Source organism: Callionymus lyra, chromosome 16, assembly GCF_982586985.1.
Source record: "Callionymus lyra chromosome 16, fCalLyr1.hap1.1, whole genome shotgun sequence".
Classification (NCBI taxonomy): Eukaryota; Metazoa; Chordata; class Actinopteri; order Syngnathiformes; family Callionymidae; genus Callionymus; species Callionymus lyra.
In genome coordinates, this window is record NC_141833.1 from 13853001 (window position 1) to 13873543 (window position 20543).

The following is a 20543-nucleotide window of genomic DNA, read 5'->3' on the forward strand; positions in this document are numbered from 1 at the left end:
AAGGTACTTGTATGTTAGCATGATGGTAAGAGGTGGGGACGGGAGGGGGTTGACATCGCAAGGTCACGTCCAAACCCTGGGATTACAGCGTCGGGTCAATACTGAGGTTTCTGGTCCTCACACGGTAATCCATGTGATCAGAACATCCTCCACAGGACCGGGTTCGATCGATGCGACGACACCAACGCGTCCGGTTCGAGACGCGTCGCTTATTGAGATTTTAACTCGTTTTCTTAATCACTCGGTACAATGTTGCCGTGTGTGGGGGGGGGTTAGGAACGGCGAGGAGAGGGACCCCCGTCATTGACCGCTGATCCATATTCTGATAAGGTCAAGAAACATGATCGCGGGAACAGACCCGCAAATTATTCATGAGGCGACCAGACACCAGGATCACGAGAAGATTTCTTCTTCTTCTTCGTCTTCGTCGTCTTCACGCTGGTATTTAATTGTGCGGATCAGACGAGTGATTGACGTCCCACGTCGGAAAAGACAGGTTCGATTCCCGGCCCATCTATCAAAAGCCTGACTCGTCTCTCGCGACATAAATCACGCCACGAGTCTCATCCTGCGAGTTAAAGAGTCCCCTGGACACCCACCCTTATAATATTGAATATTTTCGCCCTCTTAAATATTTATAAGCCTTTAACTGATATTCTCGGCTCTGCTCCATTAGGCCCCGCCGGGGACCCGCGGACCCTCGCGGGGAAGCCCCTGCCGTGGTCCCCTCCTCTGTCTGGACCTCACGCGCGTCCAGAAAATGGCTACATGGTGGGAAGCGTGAAGATGTACTAGAAGGAAAAAAAACGAGCGAGGACAAAAGAATCTTAGCCGTTAGCATGACGTGAAATAATGCTACGGCTAGCTACGCCGTAACAGAATGGCGGGAAACTTTGCTACCATTTTTGAAATGAGCGTTGCCATGCTAGCATTACATGCTAGCTATCATGCCTTAACTCTTGTGTTATTTTAGGGTCAAAATGACCCGAATACCCTAAAAACAAATGTGTTTGTGGTATCCCTTGTGTTGTCTCTGGGTGAAGGTGAAATACCTCCCTGGATTTCAGAAATACAAATGCAGTGGTGGAGGTCGTTCACCTTGACCCAGAGACAACACAAGGGATACCACAAACATATTTGTTTTTCAGGCCGTCTGGTCATTTTGAACCTGAGATAAAACATAGGTTAAGTACAAGGAAGCGTCAATAACTGTCTTGTTTGTTTTTTTTAATTAAAAGTATTATTGTCATGGCTTTGGTCACGTTAAAATGAAAACTGAAATAAAACAATTTTCAACTGTGATAAAACTATTTTCAGCGGATAAAACAAGTTTATTTTCGCATTTCTTATTGAAAAGAAGCAGAGAGAAGATTATTATTATTAATATTAATAGAACAAAATGAGTTATTTTAATGTTTGTTTTTTTTTATATTTAAAATATGTTTAGTTATAAAAAAGATTGTGACTAATGTATGAATTGTTAGCTCGCTAATCAGCTAGTTTCCAAAATGAAACGCCTAGTATCACAATGTATCATCTATTAAGCTGAAATAAAATGTAAAAATTACTATAAATAACAAGTTTTCACGGTTGAACATCAACATTAAGAGGCAAGAGTCTAAAAGATGTAGAAAGAAATATTTAATTTTGTTTTTAAATCATTACTAGTTCAACTGTAAATATGTGTTTGTGTTCTTTTTAAAATATTTTCCTCTTTTGTGAGTATTTCTTGCCCCTAAAAAAGTTTTAGTAAACGTTTAAAATTTCGGTAAAAAGTACAATAAATAATAATTGTATAACATTTTATAATTTAATGGGACCTTTTTCCTTAATATTCAGGCTTTTAGTCTCACTGTGTAAAATGTGGCCCCTGAGGAAATTAATTGGCCCTTGAGTGTAAGAGTGAAGCACTTTGATGGCCTTAAAAATCACATTAGAAAATCCCAAATTCGAAGCAGTAAAATTATATTAACCCTAATAATATCGTTCCCGAAATTCATTAAACCCATGTTTCATTTTGTGACGACGATTGATCTTTAAAAAACACTGCCAGTCACGGTTTTGTTCATAAAAGATATATTTCCTGAGAGTTTTTTTTTCAATTTTGGCCCCTGTGTGATCGGGATTTAAGAGCCGCCGCCTCAGCGCCGCGACGAACTGAATCAGACCTTAAAGTTAAGTCTTGCCGCGAAATCTTGCTCTCCCCGAGGCGACGCGGGAGAACAGAAGAAGTCGTTTTCTAAAAAAGCAACATGTGCGACTTGTCAAGAGTTTTAACCTTAAAAGTCGCTCAAATCTATGGGAAAGTGAAGGGGTGCGAGGGGAGATATTCAAGCGAGCTCCGTCAAGTCTTTCTCCCGGCGCCGCACACATAATTACCAGCTCACCCATCTCCTCATTTCCTGTCATTTCCCCGAGATCCTATGAAGCGCCCCCTTCACTCCCGAGCGAACCCCTCCGCCGCCCCCCAGGTTCAAATTAAGAATTTATTTTAACCAGCGAGCGGCTTCTGTCGACACATGTCGGCGGGCTTGATCAAAGGTGAGCGAGCTCCTTTATCAGAGTGAGCGAGGCTGTCAGAAACGGGGGGACATTAAGATTGAATAACCTTCACACGCTTGCCGGCGCCTCGTTATTTAAAAATATCCAACTTTTTTTTCTTTTTTTTTTTTTTTCGCACAGCCGCGGATATAGGTCACGGTGCATCCTAATGCCACGTGTGCCTCCGAAATGCATCTTCGGAGGTGTCGTGGGATTTTTGGGGGGCTCACCGCTTAGCCCCCCTTTACGTCTACCCGTCGCCATCGCTAAAGAGCGTGTCGCGGCGCTAGCTCCATAATTTGCAGTATGGCTACAGAAGCATTAATAACTTTCTTGGTTTAAAAAAAAAGAACATCAAAATAAAAGCACAGATTTGGACTTTGATGACCAGATACGTTATGCTACATGTTAGCGCTGAGTCAGGTTTACAAAGAAGATCAAAGCCAAGAACCGTCGTAGGAGGTAATATTTCAAATGTTCGTTGTCGAGTGTTATCGTCATGTTGTGGAAATAGTGTTTGAAATTTGGGTGTTTTTTCCAGGGCTATAAAGTTAAAACACACTGGAGAAAGTTTTGACGTGTCAACTAACTCAGTCTAGACCGAGTCATGCCGTCTTTAAATGCTAATGCTAAACAACATGTAGCAACACCAAAAACAAGATACTTGTTTAATTAATTATGTTCTTGAGTAAGTTTTTAACCACTTTATACTTCAAATCTTTACCATTTTTGTTTCATTATCAAAATAATTTGGACCCGGTTGCCACGTACGGCCCCTATACTGTATAAAGGCGGCCATCTTGAAATCAAAGTTATGTCGAAATATGACTGATAGTTTGCTAACAAATATTTGTGAGGTCTAGATAAGATTAGATTAAGTTTATTGATCCCTCTGGAGGTCTCCTTCAAGAAATAGTTTTTCCAGCAACACAGCAACACAGACAATAGATTTATAAAACAAGAACAAGAACAAAGCGCAATAAAAAGAAAGCGCAAGATTACACAATCTAAATCTTAAGATAAGAACATAATTTCAAAGAAAAAGACAAAGGATACAAAGATTAACATGGAATAGAATCATCTTTTCACTTCACTCCTGCCCCATAACTCGAATGAGTCCCTGGGTCTGTTAGTGTTGCATCATGGGAGGAGCATTCGTGCGTCTTTCATCACTAGCTAACTCTAAAAATAACTGTTTGTCTGTTTCATGACCTTTTGTGCATTTTAATTTGAAACTTTTTGAAACTTTTATATGATCTTTTTTCATGAACTTAAATACAATAAATAAAAAGTGGAATAATATACATTTAAATTACAACTTTAGCTTTAGGTTTTATATCATTTTTTTTCCATTGTATCTTTTTCTTTATCCAATTTTTTACTTTTGCTTGACAAATATCCATACTCTAACGCTAACATATGTAGCCATTAGCATCATTATTTGGTCAATAAATACTTCAAAAACTTGTGCTTTTTTAAAGTATTATTATTGCAAAATCCACTCGGAATTTTCTATCAAAACAAACCATTTATTATGTTATAGTCGTCAATGATGTCTTCTCAAGCTAGCTACGGTCAACCTCTGCTAGCAAGTTTATTTTTTTTTGTTGTCGTTTACTTCTGCGTTAAATACTTAAAAAAAACAAAAAAAAAACACAAAGTTGTTTCCTCGCCACGATGCACCGAATCACTCTGCAACAAGTTGCGTCGGCGTTAAAAAAAAAAAGGTGTTTTGTCGTCGTCGGGAAACAAGAGCTAAAGGTAGCAATTAGCGCCGCCAACAAAAGGGGAGAACCAGGCGACACTTGACAAAAGCATAAATAATCAACCACCATTACAACCTCGGCGGTAAAAAGAAAAAGGAATCAAAGCCGTGGGATAAGAAAACACATTTGAACGTCGTCTCTCTCTCTCTCCGCCCGTCTCACTCGCGCCCTCGCTTGGAGTGATAATATTGAACGGAGCGCCTTGCTACGCCATTAGCGCGCTACAACTTCAAAAGGAAATGAATAATAGAAAATATGATTTTCTGAAGTGGTGGAATGAAAGGGTCCTTCCTCCCTTTTTTTTTTTTCTTTTTCACCCCCCCAATCCGTCTCACCCTCTCGCACCTTCACCTGGTCCACTTTACGCGAGATGTATACATAAGAGCGGCGAAGCATGTGGATATAATTACACTCCGCCGGCGCCGCGGTGAAGCCAAGCTGCAGATCTTAAGCCGGCACGACACTCTCTGGGTGAAGAAGAAGAAGAAGAAGAGGAAGAAGAAGAAGAAGAAAAAAAGAAAAAGCTCACCGCCTCATTAAATCTCAGATATCACACTGTTCCTGCCCCTCTATACTATGCATAAATCTGTCTGTCTTTTAGAAGAGCCTCTTTTGTTAGCATTCCGCCGTTTTTGCCGTGGCGACGTATCAAACGCGAAGCCAGGATGCGAGACCGGCAGGAACACTTTAAGCGGAATAGAAGGGGGGCGCGACTGGGGGTCTTGCACTCATGAGGCAGATCTCGACACCGCGTCTGATTAATCCGTTAGCTTGTCGCCCGCCGTAATGGCTACTGTGGCGGCGAGGTCTGCGCGGAGACATTGTGTTGGAAAAGAAAGAAAAAAAATGTGCGTTTCAATCACAGTTGTTGGAAAAACAACGTGGTATTTAATGTCATTGGTGGGCGGTTGAGGAAGTGATTGCTGACAGGATCAAATGTATCCATCAGATATACTTATTTTAAACCGATTAGTATCTTGAACGTCAAAAGAGGACAGTTGTTACTACTTTTTAAATGGAACCCATCAAAAAAATGTCATTTAATATACATTACATAGGATTGTGACACCAGTATATCACTATTTTTATTTTATATAACAATACTGTATGTAGATATTCAACAGCACTATAAATAATGATTTTTTTTTTCTTTGCTTTTAAATCATATTTTATATTTATTTTTTTATTTTACACTAGACTTACTTTACTTACTAGAAATTACATTTTTCTTTCTTATCCGTTTGTAACTGGTGAAGGTATGCTAATATATATATAATATAATAAAATAAATGCAAATAAAAATAAAATACATTTTTATACACATTTTAAATTTTAAAACGTCTTTATTTCTAAACTGAACCACTATTTTATACAGCTACATAATTGACTGAAAACCATATAAAAAACATTTCCACTTCTATGTCAGCATTTTAGAAAATATCACTTCACTGGTTTATCTTGTTTCTCATTTTTTCTTTCAAAACTGTATCAACAATAAAATGCACTTACTTTCAAATCCTACTTTATTTTATAGTTCCTTAATGGCTCATTTTCCAAAAAGTGTCTTTAAAATTAATTAATAAACAAATATTCAAGGCTGCTGGCAATAATCGTTACGAAGAAATCCAAGCGATGACTGAGGACGAGAGGATACAGCAGATTTTAAAGTTGGACATATTTTGGTTACGAAACAAATGAAAGCAGTTACGACTTCGTCAAGAATCATGTGATCTGTAAATTCCGCAACACCAGAGTCAAGTACTCGGACAATACTACAAATATATCCGTGTTACTACAGTATCACGATATATCGTGTCGTTGCCCGTGCGCATGAAGAGACTTTACCTTAAAATTTGTAGTTATTTATTCAATGTTGTCTTAAATATTGCTATTCAATCTGCATTTTTCAAAGTCTCTTACACTTCAATTTAATTATTTGATTTAACTGGTGAAAATAGTTTTAGGTTACTTAATATATAACTAAATTATTATTTAATTCATCTATAATAAAGATAATTTTTATCTAATATTAAAAATATATACACATGTATTTATTTATTTAATGGTTTAATTGATATTTTTTGGTTCTAAAAATACCATTGATTTTATCTTTTTACAGACACAGTGTTGGACGAACAAGGTTTATGGTAACAGCAGAAGAAGAAGACGCCCAATGAGGTTAAAGGTTGAAGGTCGAGCGAGACAACATCAGCGAAAGTTCTGCACAACAACCAAACTCGACTCTTTTTAACTTTTCCTCCCGGCAGCCGTTTTTTTTTTTTTTTTGAGGGAGAAAATAAATAAATCAACACAGATGAAGTCAAATGAGGAAAGTGAGAAATTAATTTGTGCGCCCTCCTGATTTCTCCACAGGCAGACATCGATCATGTGGCGGCTGACTCCCCTCACTCTGGAGGTGGAGGTGGCGGCGGCGTGATGGGGGGCTCCGTGTGTCTGAGGGGGTCGTTGTAATCAGCCACACTCATTAGCTTTGGCTCTGGATGACAGCGAGTCTCCACGGGCGAGTCTGCCTCCGATGCCCACTGCTTCATCTTTTGAGCCGGGGTTACGAGGGCGACGCTTACTTCCACGGATAGTCATCAATGCCGGGAGGAAAAGTTTTGAGGAGGCCGATCACCCCGATCAGGAAACTTTTTCAAGCTTTTTTTTCCCATCTTTATTTTAGCTTTAAATTACAAAAATATAATATATAAAATGTAAATATAAACTGGTAGGAGAGTTTTAGTTGGTACTGATGCAACTAGAGGTTTATTGAATAGCCAATGTCTGTTAGCTGATTAGCTTAAAGCTAAAGTAGCAACAGAACATATTAGCCTCTTTAGCTTAGCAATTAAATTCCCTTTTTTTTTTGCTTCCTTCATAACATTCTTGATCCCATTTCCAAACTCAAGGTCCGGGAGAAAGAATAGGGTCGCTCTTGGTAGTAAGTAAGTGATTTAGATTTGAGAAATGTGAGTTCTTCTACTAGAGCGGGTCAGAATTCTCGCTGCAGAGTTCTGTATCAACTGCAGGCGAGACAGATCCTACATTTTTCCAAATAGCTGATTAAAGCGATTTATTTTTATTTAACAAAGAAGACGAAATGACTATTTGAACCCATTCTATGTTTTGTGTAATTTGTTTATTTAATTTATTTCTATTCACGTTGTTTTTTCTGTTGGTTTGTGGTTATTTGCATTAACTGTTTATTCTGTGTGTCTGTTGTTTGATTAAGAAAACAGATAAAATACATTTTTAAAAGAAAATAAAAAGAATGATAGATTATATAAGACTTTTTTTTGGGTGACGCACTATTCATGTCAAACATGAAATAAAGTCACATTAGCATTCAATCGTAACTTGTTTGCTACGAAAATGTATTTTCGCAACATGGTTTGCTGTTTTTTAAAAGTTGTTTCCATTTATTTTCGGCGCCATCTTGTTTAGTGATATTTTGAGTATTTATTCACTCACTTCATCTGTGTTGATGAACTTATCGGAATAAATTAACGGTAAAAAAAATGAGGACGTACGATAATATAAGTTCTACTATTAGTTAAATCTGGACCGGTCCAACGTGGTCAAGAATGAGCTAGAAGAAAAATAGAAAAATTTATTATAACCCTTGTGTTATCTCAGGGTCAAGGTGACCCAAAGGCCCGAAAACAAATCGGTTTGTGGTATCCCTCGCATTAATTTTGGGTCAAGGTGACCCGAAGGCCCAAAAACAAATCTGTTTGTGGTATCCCCGTGTTATCTCAGGGTCAAGGTGACCCGAAGGCCCGAAAACAAATCTGTTTGTGGTATCCCTTGTGTTATCTAAGGGTCAAGGTTACTCGAAGGCCCGAAAACAAATCTGTTTGTGGTATCCCTTGCGTTATTTTTGGGTCAAGGTGAACGACCCCCCCTGCCTTCCATAAATACAAATGCAGTGGTGAAGATAAGGGTTAAAGAACACTTACAATAGTGTTCGAATAGGATAAATGTTTAAAGAAATGTAAGATAATGTAACATGTGTTTGTGTTTGTATCTTGTATTACAACGGTTTCACTTTGATGTTTAAACTACAGATAGTCGTTGAAATATCGACTTTGTTTTCCAATCATTCCCGCCGTTGCTCACCGCAACAGTGTCTGGACCTCGGCATGGAATAGTTCACAAAACTGTGTGTAAATGTTGGACTAAATGTGGCAGCCCAGGAGCGGCCAGGGTCCCCAGCCTGCCGGGCAAAACCATCCATATCGGGTCTAAAATAACCACACCTGAGACTTAACCTTTACCAGAGACAAATGAAATGAAAATATACAGTGTGGTGCATCAGGAGCCCGCCTTCATTCATTGGGGGGCTTTTTTCTGCGAGCCTGACCTGAATTACCGCTCTTTTCCTGGAGGGCCGCCGTGAATGGCGTGCGGCGGAGACAGGACACATTCATCTGAGGCGGCTCTACTTTACATGGCGGCGGAGACAAAAAGAGCGAGGAGGAGGGAAGTGACGAGGTCGGACGGGCACCTGATGGTTTGCCCGGGAGTTTGACTCGCACCCTCGAAATTCACGAAATTAAAACCAAACGTTTATCTCGCTTAAAGTCAGAAATCAGTCAAAAACCCACAAGCTAACCAACTCCAGACTGGTGTCACCGAGTGTATCCGAAATGTTCTCCAGTCAGAGTGGAGATTTAACCTTCCTATGTCCATGTATGAAAAACTGTAATTACACAATGATATGTACAAACTACTCTTTTGACTTGAAGTAAACTTTTGTCGGGCACCTTTGGAAGTTGGAACTTTGGTGTTTTGAAACAAACTATCAGGATGTTTTTTTCAATTATTACATTGAGCGTAATGTTAAATGTACTATATTGTATATCGATTGAAAACCGAAATATATTGATTTATTGAAGACAACAAGAGACTAGTTAAGAAAAAAACCTTACGCTTTTTGGCACATTTTGCTTTAGCCTATAATCCAGACCAGTCTGATTTAGTGTATATGAAACATTCTCTAGCCAGAGTGGAGATTACACATCCCTAGGAGTCTTGTTTAGCTGTGGTTGTGGAAAAGAAAAAAGGTTATTAACAAATACGCCAAGACTTCCAAACTAGTCGTCTGTACTAAACTTTTGTTGAGTTACATTTTTCTTACTTACAGTAACAAGTCGTGGGACTTCTTTAACGGCGAATAACACTTCCCTTTTAGATAATAAATAGTTCCAAATATCATTTCCAAATCAACATTTTTGGTGCTTTTTGAAGCTTCAAAATAAGATACGAGATCTTAAAACATATTATCGGCGTAGGTCACAACATCAATCTAAATTTTAGGATTTAAATGGAAAAAGTATTTCATTCATTCTACCTTTAAAAAGCTCTTGTGGGCCCTGTAAATTGAGTTTGGCGAGCCGAATTTGGCCCGCCGGCCTTGACTTTGAAGGACTTGAATGCATCAAAAACAACCAGAATACAATATGAATAGATGAAATATACTATTAGTTATAGATATTTTTTTAATGATAAAACTAAACTCAAGCCACAGTTAACCCTCCAAACACACCGAGCTCAACACAAAAAAAACACACAATCCATTTTCCAGTCACAAACGCAATATGAAATGGAGCATTACCACTCGGAATGGCGGTCTGCCCGGGACTGTGCTGGTCCTCTGTCACATTGTCTTCTGCTGCCAGAAAAAAAAGAGAGGGAAGAAAGCGGGGAGGGGTGAGGAAAAGAAACGGTTAACAGTGGAAAAACAAGTTGAGATTTCCGTCTTTTTTATTATTTACTAGCGAGATTTTTTTTCTTTTTTTTCTCTCTCTCTCTCTCTCTATCGCGTCGCCAAGAGATTTCAGCAGCATTTCGACAGCTCGATCTGCGGTTTGGGAATCCGCGCCGGCCTTTCATATGTATGAGGTTTGGCAACAAGGCAAACAGCCATCCATGTAAGTAACATATTGGACTCGACGATGGCTGATGAATTATGAGGATCTCCCCTGGAACTAACCTACAAACATCCGCAGTGACCGAAGTGGAAAAACACCTTGATGACTCCATCAATGCCTTTTTCAGAGCTTTCATGCGAGTCGGAAAAAAAAAACAACCTTAAAACATTTACGGCCCACGACTTGCAAATGTTGCCCCCGAAACAGGAAGTGAAGAAATCGAACTTGTTTTCATTTAGACTTTACATTTTGAATGGATCGGAGACCGGCCTGGGAGTCGCTCGCCATGAACTTCCACGACGTGCCGGGTCTGGACCGTGAGTGGAACTTCCTTTAGATAAGGAAGCTAGCGCAGTGTCATCGGCCATATTTAAAAGAGGACAAAAGTTCACGAAAGTGTTTTTAAAGTTAGCTTTTGGAACTAAAAAAACATTAAACTAAATACTGCCTGTCAAAATGTACAAAAATTACATCAATAAAAGTGCAAAATTGTGTTAAAAGCGGAAATATATGCGATCTATTGAAGAAAAGGGAACTTAATAAGGATTTTTTATTATTATTATTTGATTGTGTAATTATATATATATATATATATATATATATACTAGTGAGATTTTCTATCTATATATATGTGTGTATATAAATATGTTTATTGTTAATATACTTGAACAATAAAGTATATATACTAATAAAAGTATAATTTTGGGTCAGATGACATTTTTAACTCAATTTAAGGAAAGAAAACTAATATAATTTTTGAATAAAAGACAAGAATAGGAACCCAGATACTAAATGATGGTTATAAGTGAAAGTTTGAGAACATTTTATCCCCAAAAGTAAACAATTATACGTATTAGTACAAGTCAAATGTCTGTATTTTTAATTCCAAAAAAAGGCATCTGTTAATCCAATAAAATAATTAATAACTGACCAAAAATATACTGCTAGTTTTATATTTACCACACTGGCAGTAAAAGTGTTGTCGAACTCCATCAAGTCAAATATTCAGAGGTTATTTTCTATAAAAATTAATGGTAGGTTGTTTAGTTATATAGATTAAATATCGATATCATATCTAGGGCTGGATTTCAATTAAAACATTTTTAATACCAGTACTGATGCCTTTACAATACCAGTTTCTGAACTATACTTTTTTTTAAATACCAATCGTATAAGATCAATTTTAACAAAAAGAAAATGACATTTCACAAAGTGTAAATATTGAGTTTCATTTGTTTCAGATTTGGGAAATTTACACTCCCTGCAAATTTTTACTTCCTTGGTCACTTTTCAATTAGAATCAAAAACTTTTACTGCCAGTAAACAACATGGGAATTTTTGTGGCGTCAGTACATAATAAAAGAATAACACTTAAAATAACAACACATTATCAAACAAGGGTATCTTGGGTATCAGGCAAAAAATGTTGTCAAAAAAGGGTGCCAAAAAGAACTGAAGTACCCATCCTAGTAGTACCCGAGGTCAAAGTATCGCAAGGTAATACTCATATTTTAAGAAATCGTGAAAATGACTAAACGTCAGTTAGTGTTTATAGGATTGAAAAATGTTCACCTAAACGGTTCTTTATTGTTCAAGTCTTTCAAAAGTTAATGAAGTAAAAAAACTTGATTCGCGAGCGTTTAATTGGCTCTCAGAAAAAAACCTCGTCAATGGCAGCCAAACCACTTTAGACGTTTTGACAACAGCAACGGCCTTGAAACACTTTGGGGGTTTTTTTCCTTCCCTTTTTTTTTTTTTGAAAGGCAATGTCATGTCGTGACAAGCGCAAGAAATGAAATGGATTTTAACAGCGGGACCAGAACAAAAGAGTCTCCCACCTGTTCTATGTAAAACGAGAGTCGCTGGTAAGAAAAACGCCTCGTGCCACGGAAACACGTTCTCCATTATGTCTTCTCCAACCTTTCATTTCCGTGGGTGAAGAAGAATGGGGGACTATGACAGGACCTCCCAGTAGGAGAGCGCGACGGCGGCGGCGGCGGCGGCAGTAGAAACTGCCGCACTTTTAAAAAATTGCACAAAATATCCGGTACTTTGCATAATTAAGACAGAACCCTACGGTGGCAGAACTCTTCGCCTCGGGGGAGCGAGAGTCGGTGTCAAGTCGTGCGTCAAACTTCAGTGGAGACTGAAGAGTTGAAATGGTTTTCTTACAACCATTTTTTTCCCCCGCAATGGAATCTCGCCGTTCAAAAAAAAAAAACTTGCTACCCGAGAAGCCAAAGTGGAAGAATACTGTTGTTTTAGCAAAGGCGGCGTGGTTTTTCTGAGACTCGTTTTTTCCTTATTCGTGGTTTTTTGCCTCGATTAAAAGCAAACTTAAAAAATGGTTTCATTCATTCCAGTTACCACAAGCTGCTTAACATGCAGAACAAATATATTCCCAGTATTAGCTGACACTTTTCGCTTAATATGTTTCACATCTTGAGCGCAAAACTGCTATTTATATTTTCCGATTTACAAGATTCTAAGTTAAAAACGTTGGTTCTTAATTTAGCTAAATATGCTAAAAGCTAACTAGCATATAGCAGATGCATATACGTGATTATTGCAGATGACCTAAGATTAAAGCCCCAAAAAACTTTGTCAAAAAATAGCTGATATCACTTTATTTATAATGATCCACCAGCAAGTAGCGCCTAAGAAATGCTAGCAGAAAAGTGAAAGTTGAGTTTGACAAGATTAGAACAAACTATCCAAACATTCTAGTTGCTGACTTTGGCGATCTCTGTTCATTAGCCTTACTTAATCTAAGGTAAGAAATCTGATTTAAAGCGTTCACTTAAACAAAGACTTGAAATCCGATCCGGTTTAAAGTCACACAATTTTACTCGCAGGAGAAAGTAGAAAAGAGAGTTCACGCGTCTGCCTGAATCCTTTCTGAAGCACAGAGCTGTTAGTTCGCCGTTATATCTTCGTCGCGGTTTCACAGTCCGTTGATCATCTTAGTCGAAAGGTTTCAAAGAGGCTGTACATGGCAGGAAAACATCTCTAATCCTCGCACTTTAACATTAATATCTTCATAGTTCACCAGATCAACATTTAGAAGTTACCAAGCCTAGCATCTGGCAGAGACACGTAACATGACTCAGCAGGTTGTATTTAGCCCCATGGCTTTGAGCTTGACACCCATTAGGTCTGTTTTTTGGCTAAGACATGCAACGAATTACATCTACCAAACTTTTAACTTCAGGTGGACATAGATCCCCCACGATGCATTCTAAAGTGACAAATAAAGGCAGCTTAGCATTAAACATTCTACGAAAGATGACTGTTTTATGAAGTATTTTGACACTAAAGTTAGAAAAAATACTGCCAATAGCCGTGTTCTAAGAAAGTGGTCCTCAACTACCGTTCCGCTGACTGGTACCGTACCACAAGGCTATTTACTACCATTCATTTAATTGATGTTGTATTGATAATTAGTGTATTTTATTCAAAAAATATATAAATACTTTCTTCAAAGTCAAAATTTCATTTAACTTTTTACATGTCAAGACGGTGTTTCAGTCAAGTTTAATCAAAAAAGAAGTGAAACACAAACTCTCTATCTTGTTGTTTTTACGAAGGCCACGCTATTTCACTGACGTTTACTTTTGTCCGAAGTCGGTGAAAATAATGCCGATATTAAACCAGTCCGACTACTACTTCCCTTCACAACTTTATGAATGGATTTTTTGCATCCCTGAAATATTTCCCTGAGTCACAATGTAAACGGATGTAAACATAGGAACCAGGGGCCCGGCTATTAATTAGCCAAATCAATTAAAAGTGATGGAATATTGGGGCGTCGTGTAGGTACGTCCCCCCGGTGCCTCCGCCGAGAACTGCATTAGCCAACACAGAAAAAAAAAAAAACCTTGTCCCGCTAAAGGAGGCCTCTGTGACTGACGCCCTGAGAGTTTAATGAGTTTCTCTAGCACTGTTGAGCGCCTGTGCATCTCCCATCATTTAAATGGAGTAGTGATGGAGGGGGGTCCTAATAAATCCCCCGCCGTTCTATCAGAAGATTGGTGGCGGGTGGCTTGTGTTTGTGTTTTGATTACCCTCCCAGTTGGCGAGATGAAGCCCCCCAACCCCCCAAAAAAAAAAAAAAATCGATTTCACCCCAGAACTTATGGAGGTGTATTAGAAGTTTTAAAACAAGTTTCACACACGTCGTACGAAAAACCTTGTTTGCACCTGTCGTATAGATAATTAATAGCTCAGGAGCAGCGATCGTGGAGCGTGAGCTGTCAACGGAGGGCAAACTGTGAAGCTTCAAACCGAGTCCACGTCAACAAATCGTAGAAGGGAACAAATAGCCGGACCCTTTTTTTTTTCTTTCTTTTTTTTTACGCTTTAATTAATATCCTTGAACGCTCACTATCGCCGGGTAATGACAGTAACTTTGAGTGAGCGCGACTAATCCCCCACTGTTGTTAACCGCTATCAGTTAATTAATGTTTGACAAGGTACAGTGTATCACTCCGCCGCCGACAAACTGTAATCACGCTACGTATTGTTGATACAATACCGAAGACACCGGGGGGAGCGTCTCCCCGACATCACTCATCGGGAGCACGACGATGTCAAGCGCCGTTTAAGCCGAGCGGTCGGAAGGAAACGCCGCTGTAGTTTGGCTGCTTTAGCTTCATGCTACTTTTAAAACGACGATCGGCGACGTTGTTATGATGCGTTCGAGGTGACGGTTGACTCAACTTTCAAAGGTAAAGAAGCTAAAAAATGTTATAGAAACTGGAAATTCTTTGCATTACCTCTTAGAATAACAAGTCATAACGAAATCCCCTTAAAGTGACTTTTTAAATCATAAACAAACACTATTTTTCTCTCAATATTGTCAGTTTAGAATCACTTTCTATGAAAATTATGAGACAAACTAGTTCAAAAACTACTCTAATCTAAAGCTAAATGAAATTAATCAAACATATTTTAACTGGTGGAAAAAAACTTTCCATTAAATACACCAAAAAAGTGATAGCAAAGTAAGCTTAAATAGCGAAAAGAAAATGATATTGAGTGAACACTGACATGTTGGATTTACATGTTTTTTTTACTTTTTTTGTCCAAAAAAAACAAACAAAAGTGATAGTAAGGTAACTTAAATGGGAAAAAATATATAAATATTAAAACAAATATATATATATATATATATTGATTCAACCATGTGACATGTTTAACTATCATGTTTGTTTTTTTTACTTTTTTGTCAAAATAAATAAATAAAACTGAACTTCCCTATAAATACACCACCAAAAAAAAAAAGGTAATAGCAAGGTAAACTTAACAAGCAAAAGATAATCAGAATAATTAACAGAAAGACATATCGTTTCAACACTGTGACTTATATAATGTTTACCTGTCATGTAATTTTTTTAAACTTTTTTTGTCAATAAATAACAAAGAACTACACAAACCTATTGCTCGTACAAAAAGCCGTGACATGGACTTAAATACTCAAACAAATCCAAACAAAACTTTACAAGTTAGTTCCAGTAGGCATTTTAAATGTGGATTTTAAACAAATATGTATTTATTTAAGGGGTGAAAATGTGTAAATGTCATATGTAAGCTAGCTGCTACAAACTACAAACATAAGCTACGGCAGCTACAGTCATTTCTTTATTTATTTACGACTGCTGAGTTCACGGTTGTCGTGGAGTTTAAAGCGCAACCGACACACTTGAGGTTTAGATTAACACATCTCTGCCTTAAGTGAGTGACAAAGCCTTTTACCGGCTTTAGATGTGTTTTGCTTAAAAAAACAAAACAAAAAAAAAACAAGTAGATTTATCGCCAGACAGACTCTCGTGAAACAAACCATTTCACGGCCACGACCAAACTCTCAGTAGCTCCGACAATTTGTAATCCATCAAATTAATTCGTGCTGTGGGGCAGAATTGAATAGTGAGCACTGTAATGTTTGTGCAACACTTTTTCTTTTTTTTTTTTAGTGTGTGTGAAACAGAGTGTGTGTGTGTGTGTGTCTCTTTTTTCGATGTGCGTGACTCATCTGCTTGGTTACAACCAAGGCTTTCGGATGATACAGTGCTAAACACAATGGCTGTGTAATCCGCCCTGACTGACCGGGGAAGGAGACGCTCGCCACAGGGACTACAACTCAATTTAGCTCGGGTCAAGAGGTCAACCCTCTTCAATTAGGCTTCGGCAAGAGATGGGGGACGAGAACACACACACACACACACACCAATAACTTTCCTAATGAGGTATTATTCAAAAAAACTAGCCATTAGCGTCGATAATTCAGAAAACATGTTAATAAATGTTGCGCGACGTTCATAATCCGGGCAAACGCACGTCCTCGGGAATATCTTCTTTTTTTTTTTCGTCGCCGGCGTCTATCAATCACCGCCTTTTGATCCAGGCGTCGCTGACAATGAGAGAGACACATGCCATCGACTCAGACGAGATACCGGGCCAGCTCCCGCGACACCGCGGTCCGGCGCGCCGCACGTCAGCGGCGCTGACAGCCGTGCTAATGGGATTCTTCGTCCACCAGCTCCATCATCATTTCCTTAATGATAATACTGACCATATTTTTATGTCACATTAGAAAAGTGTTAATGGGCGCCGAGCCACGGTTCATTAATTGTGGACGGACCGCGATATCCCCTCACGACGCAGGGAATGGAAAATAGACTCCGGTATAGTTTGTTGATCGTGGTCATGTGATTTATCCACACGTGGAGAAGAAAAAGTACCGACTTTAAAATAACAAACATGTTGAAAAACGAAATTGTGACTCTTGATAACATGTATAGCATCAGCAACATCATATTTTAAGTGTATTTTAAAGTTTAAACTACCAAAACACAAACTTAAACATGTATTATGACCTAAAACATATGTTTTATGTGCATTAATATTAGTAATTTTCATTGAAGTATTATCTATGTTTAACAGAATTAGCCCAATGATCAAGTACTAGCTTCACTTTTTATCATAATTATTTCTATTTCTGCAATGAAATTGAGATTGAAATGAAGGTAAATATGAATAATAATAAAGCAAACTTTATTTTAATTCTAAATTGACAAGTGGCAGACATACTAACAACATAAACAACCATTAAAAAAGGTCAAAAAGTCAAACAGTACTGACAAGAAATGTTTACCGTGTCTGTTGTTGCCCGTTTTTCCCTAATCTTTTGCTTCGAAACATTGTATTTCTAACTGTTTTTAATCGAATTATTATAATATTAGGGTTAATAAGTAAGTGGGCTAATGCTACGCTCCTACTTTGAGTCGTCGTTTCAGACTATACTTATATTTTAATCTCTTTAAACTCACTTCTAAGTTACACACCGGTGATCTAGACCATCCTTTGCCTTTATTTATCAGAGTATATTGTTCATTTACCAACTTTTTAAACCTGAATTCACCTTTAATTGTAGCTAACTACTTAGCATCGTTTAGCTTCAGTTAGCATGGTCTCTCTCCCGGCCCCAAATAAAGCTCTAAAAAAAACTTGCATGGTCACGAAAAATTAAAAACGAGTGTATCATCCACTCAAGAGTTCACCCATGTGGCGACAACATTTCAAACTCTTTTAAGACATGAAATATTTACGTGCCACGGGAGGGGATTGCCAAAGCGGCGCAGAAGAAAAAAAAATTGTACTTGACGAAAAGGAGGATGAATGACAGAAACAGACGCTAAAGATTGACGGCTTGTTTTTTTTTGGTGACGGATCATTATATCCGGTTCTTTCAACAGGCAACGTGGCTGGATTTTTGAATCCGGGATTTTCTTTTTTTTTTTGCAAACGTGCTGACCCCCCGAAAAGGGCTCTCGGCACATCAAAACAAAATTACAATGTGCCCACAGTTGAGACGGGGATCGAGTAAATGTCAGTCGCCGTGGCTTCAAGTGTTTGCATATAAGCGAATGATGTATGGTCTCGTCCTGCGCCGTTTTATTCCCCCAAGCAATAACGTCGCCGGATCTGTCTCTCAGACTTAATTGAAACGGGACTTGGTAACGTTGCCCTTTTTTTTTCCCTCAATGGGACCGAAAAACATAACCTCTGACTCCCTCAAGCAGCCAATGCCGAGATGTGTTGGGGTACACATGGGGTTGGAAGGGGGGGGTTAAAAGTGCCAACTGTTATTTTCTCATCCTCACCACCACACACACAGAAAACTATCCCAGACTCTTTAAAACCACAGCTTTTACAATCAAAACTTTTCAACTCAGGAATGCCTTTCAATTTTTTTTTTTTTTTTTTTTTTTGGCCGACATCTGTATAAGAGTATCCATGTCCCCCGAGGAAGAAGACAGACAAAGAACAATAAATAACATCTGCCGGGCCCTTCTTTTTTTCTTTTTTTGTGGCGGGTCGGAGCCAAAACAAGGAAATATCTATGACGTGTTTCTGCTTCACTAAAGCCAGAATGAAGACGTCGAAGAAAAGATTTGACAAAAAAAGAAAGTCATCACTCGTTTCTCCATTAGCATAGTGATTAACTCCACCTCCCCCCCTTCTTTTTTTTTTGATATACAATCTTAACAGATGTTCTCCCTCTCTTTTCTGAAGCACACTTGTAGCTGACGAGAGACAACTATATACACAAGTGATGGATCTTTTTAAGAGAGCGATAATAAATACTGTTTTTTTTGTTTTTAGATTTCCTTCTTTCCTGGGTATTGATTTTTAAAAATGGTGCCGAACGTTCTACCGCAGACCCCCTATGTAATCTTCCTTTTTTCGAGGACTTCCGAGAAGAGAGGAGGGGGAGAAGGAGGAGGTGGTGGTGGTGGTGGGGGTCCGGAGACCACAAGCTGGGAAAAATGTGAAATTGTGCACAATTATTCGCTGAGTAAAAATACAAGTCTTGTCAGACTGAACTACACTCGGAAAAAAGTTAATAGAAAGAGGAGGAGAAGATGGGGTGAGGGTGGGGGGGTGGAAGGAAGTCTGGAAGAAAAAAGAAAAAAGTTGTTGTATTCTGAGCTATTCTTAAAAAAAAAAAACGTCTGATGGTGCGTTCACGGACACAATACCAACCCTCCTCAACAACAACATATAAAATGTTTCCTCCTTTTTTTTAGTTTTTTTTTTCTCCAGACAGCAACATCACGTGACTGCGCCCCATTCCATCAGTTCCGACTATAACGCATCCAGATGTGAAGCAGCTGTTGAATCCAAGAAACACCAGCAAAGCATTTTTTTTTTTTTTTTTTAAGTAGATATAAATAAATGCGGGTCAAAAAATAATCTATTTCTTTTTTAAAGAAATAACAATCCACCAAATCACTTACCTTTCAGTGATCTTGGTTTAGCTTGCTTGCGGCGCGACATCCTACAGAAAAAAAAACCGCTGAAGTTGCTGATAATATTTTTTGTTTGTTTTTTTTGTGTAAAAGAAGGGGGTGTAGAAGGGGGTAATGGGGGGGTGAGGGGGGGGGCGACGACGACGACTAACGGGACCCCGGACTCGGAATTCAGCGCTTTACCATCACAGAGGAGCCGCGACCATCCGCGCGCGACGCTCGGTTATTCTGTGAGGCAGGAATCGGCGAAAGTGTGCGAAATATCCCGTCATGTGCTCCCATTCTCCGGTTTAGAGAGAGAAGAAAAAAGGAAAAAAAAAAAAAAGAGGAAAAAAAAAAAAAGCCCACGAGAAAACACGCAGAGTATGTTTTTTTTTTTTTTTGCTCAAAATCCGCGAAACCGAAAGAAAAAGGATTTTTAAGACGGAAAAAAAACCGTCCAAAAAAAGGAGCCAGGTGGGGAAAAAAAGGGGTTTAAACAACCGTCTCCTTACATTTCCTAGCAAACACCATGAAAAGTATGTGAACGCAGTGAATCCGGATTCGGATCTAAATGGCTCTTAAAAGAGGATGAAGAAGCAGAGAGAAGATGGAAGCTCCCTCCTCATCACAAACCTGCAAGGTCTTGGACTGCGCTGTCGCTCCGGTAGTCCACATAATAATGGAAAATGGAAGCAAGGCCCCCAAAGCCATCAGGATGGCTCCAGAGGGGGCCCCTACCCCGCAGGGACTCGCTCTGTACGTAATCACTGAGGAAATCATTGTCAGCCTGCCTGCACTCACACACAGACACAGAGGCATGATTAAAATCCGGGGGAGAGCGGCAAGATGCGGAGCGCTGGATCCGGGCGAGCTCTCCGGATCCGGATTTTTTTTTTTTTTCGTGGAAGCCACTCTTCCGTCTCGCCTCTCGGCCGCTGCTCCCCGTCTGCGGGTCTGCGGGTCCCCCCTTCTGGCGGAGGAGCCGCAGCGGAGACGGACGGTGTTTT

General features: G+C 38.9%; 1 protein-coding gene across 5 annotated transcripts in view; it reads right to left on the minus strand.

Moving 5' to 3' along the window:
• The window catches only part of LOC148063823 (zinc finger protein 521-like), a 137765-nt gene extending 117580 nt beyond the window's left edge, over positions 1 to 20185 (minus strand). For 2 of the 5 annotated variants that reach the window (XM_087811286.1, XM_087811284.1), the window contains exons 1-2: positions 19543 to 20141; positions 9928 to 9984 (exon numbers count right to left, since the gene is read on the minus strand). In XM_087811286.1, coding sequence (XP_087667412.1) covers positions 9928 to 9984; positions 19543 to 19582 — 97 coding nt within the window. In that variant the 5' untranslated portion in view covers positions 19583 to 20141. Of the gene's footprint in view, positions 1 to 9927; positions 9985 to 19542; positions 20142 to 20169 lie in introns of those variants that run through there. The other 3 variants (XM_087811288.1, XM_087811287.1, XM_087811285.1) reach the window with 2 other exon arrangements.
• Between the last annotated feature and the right edge of the window lie 358 nt (positions 20186 to 20543).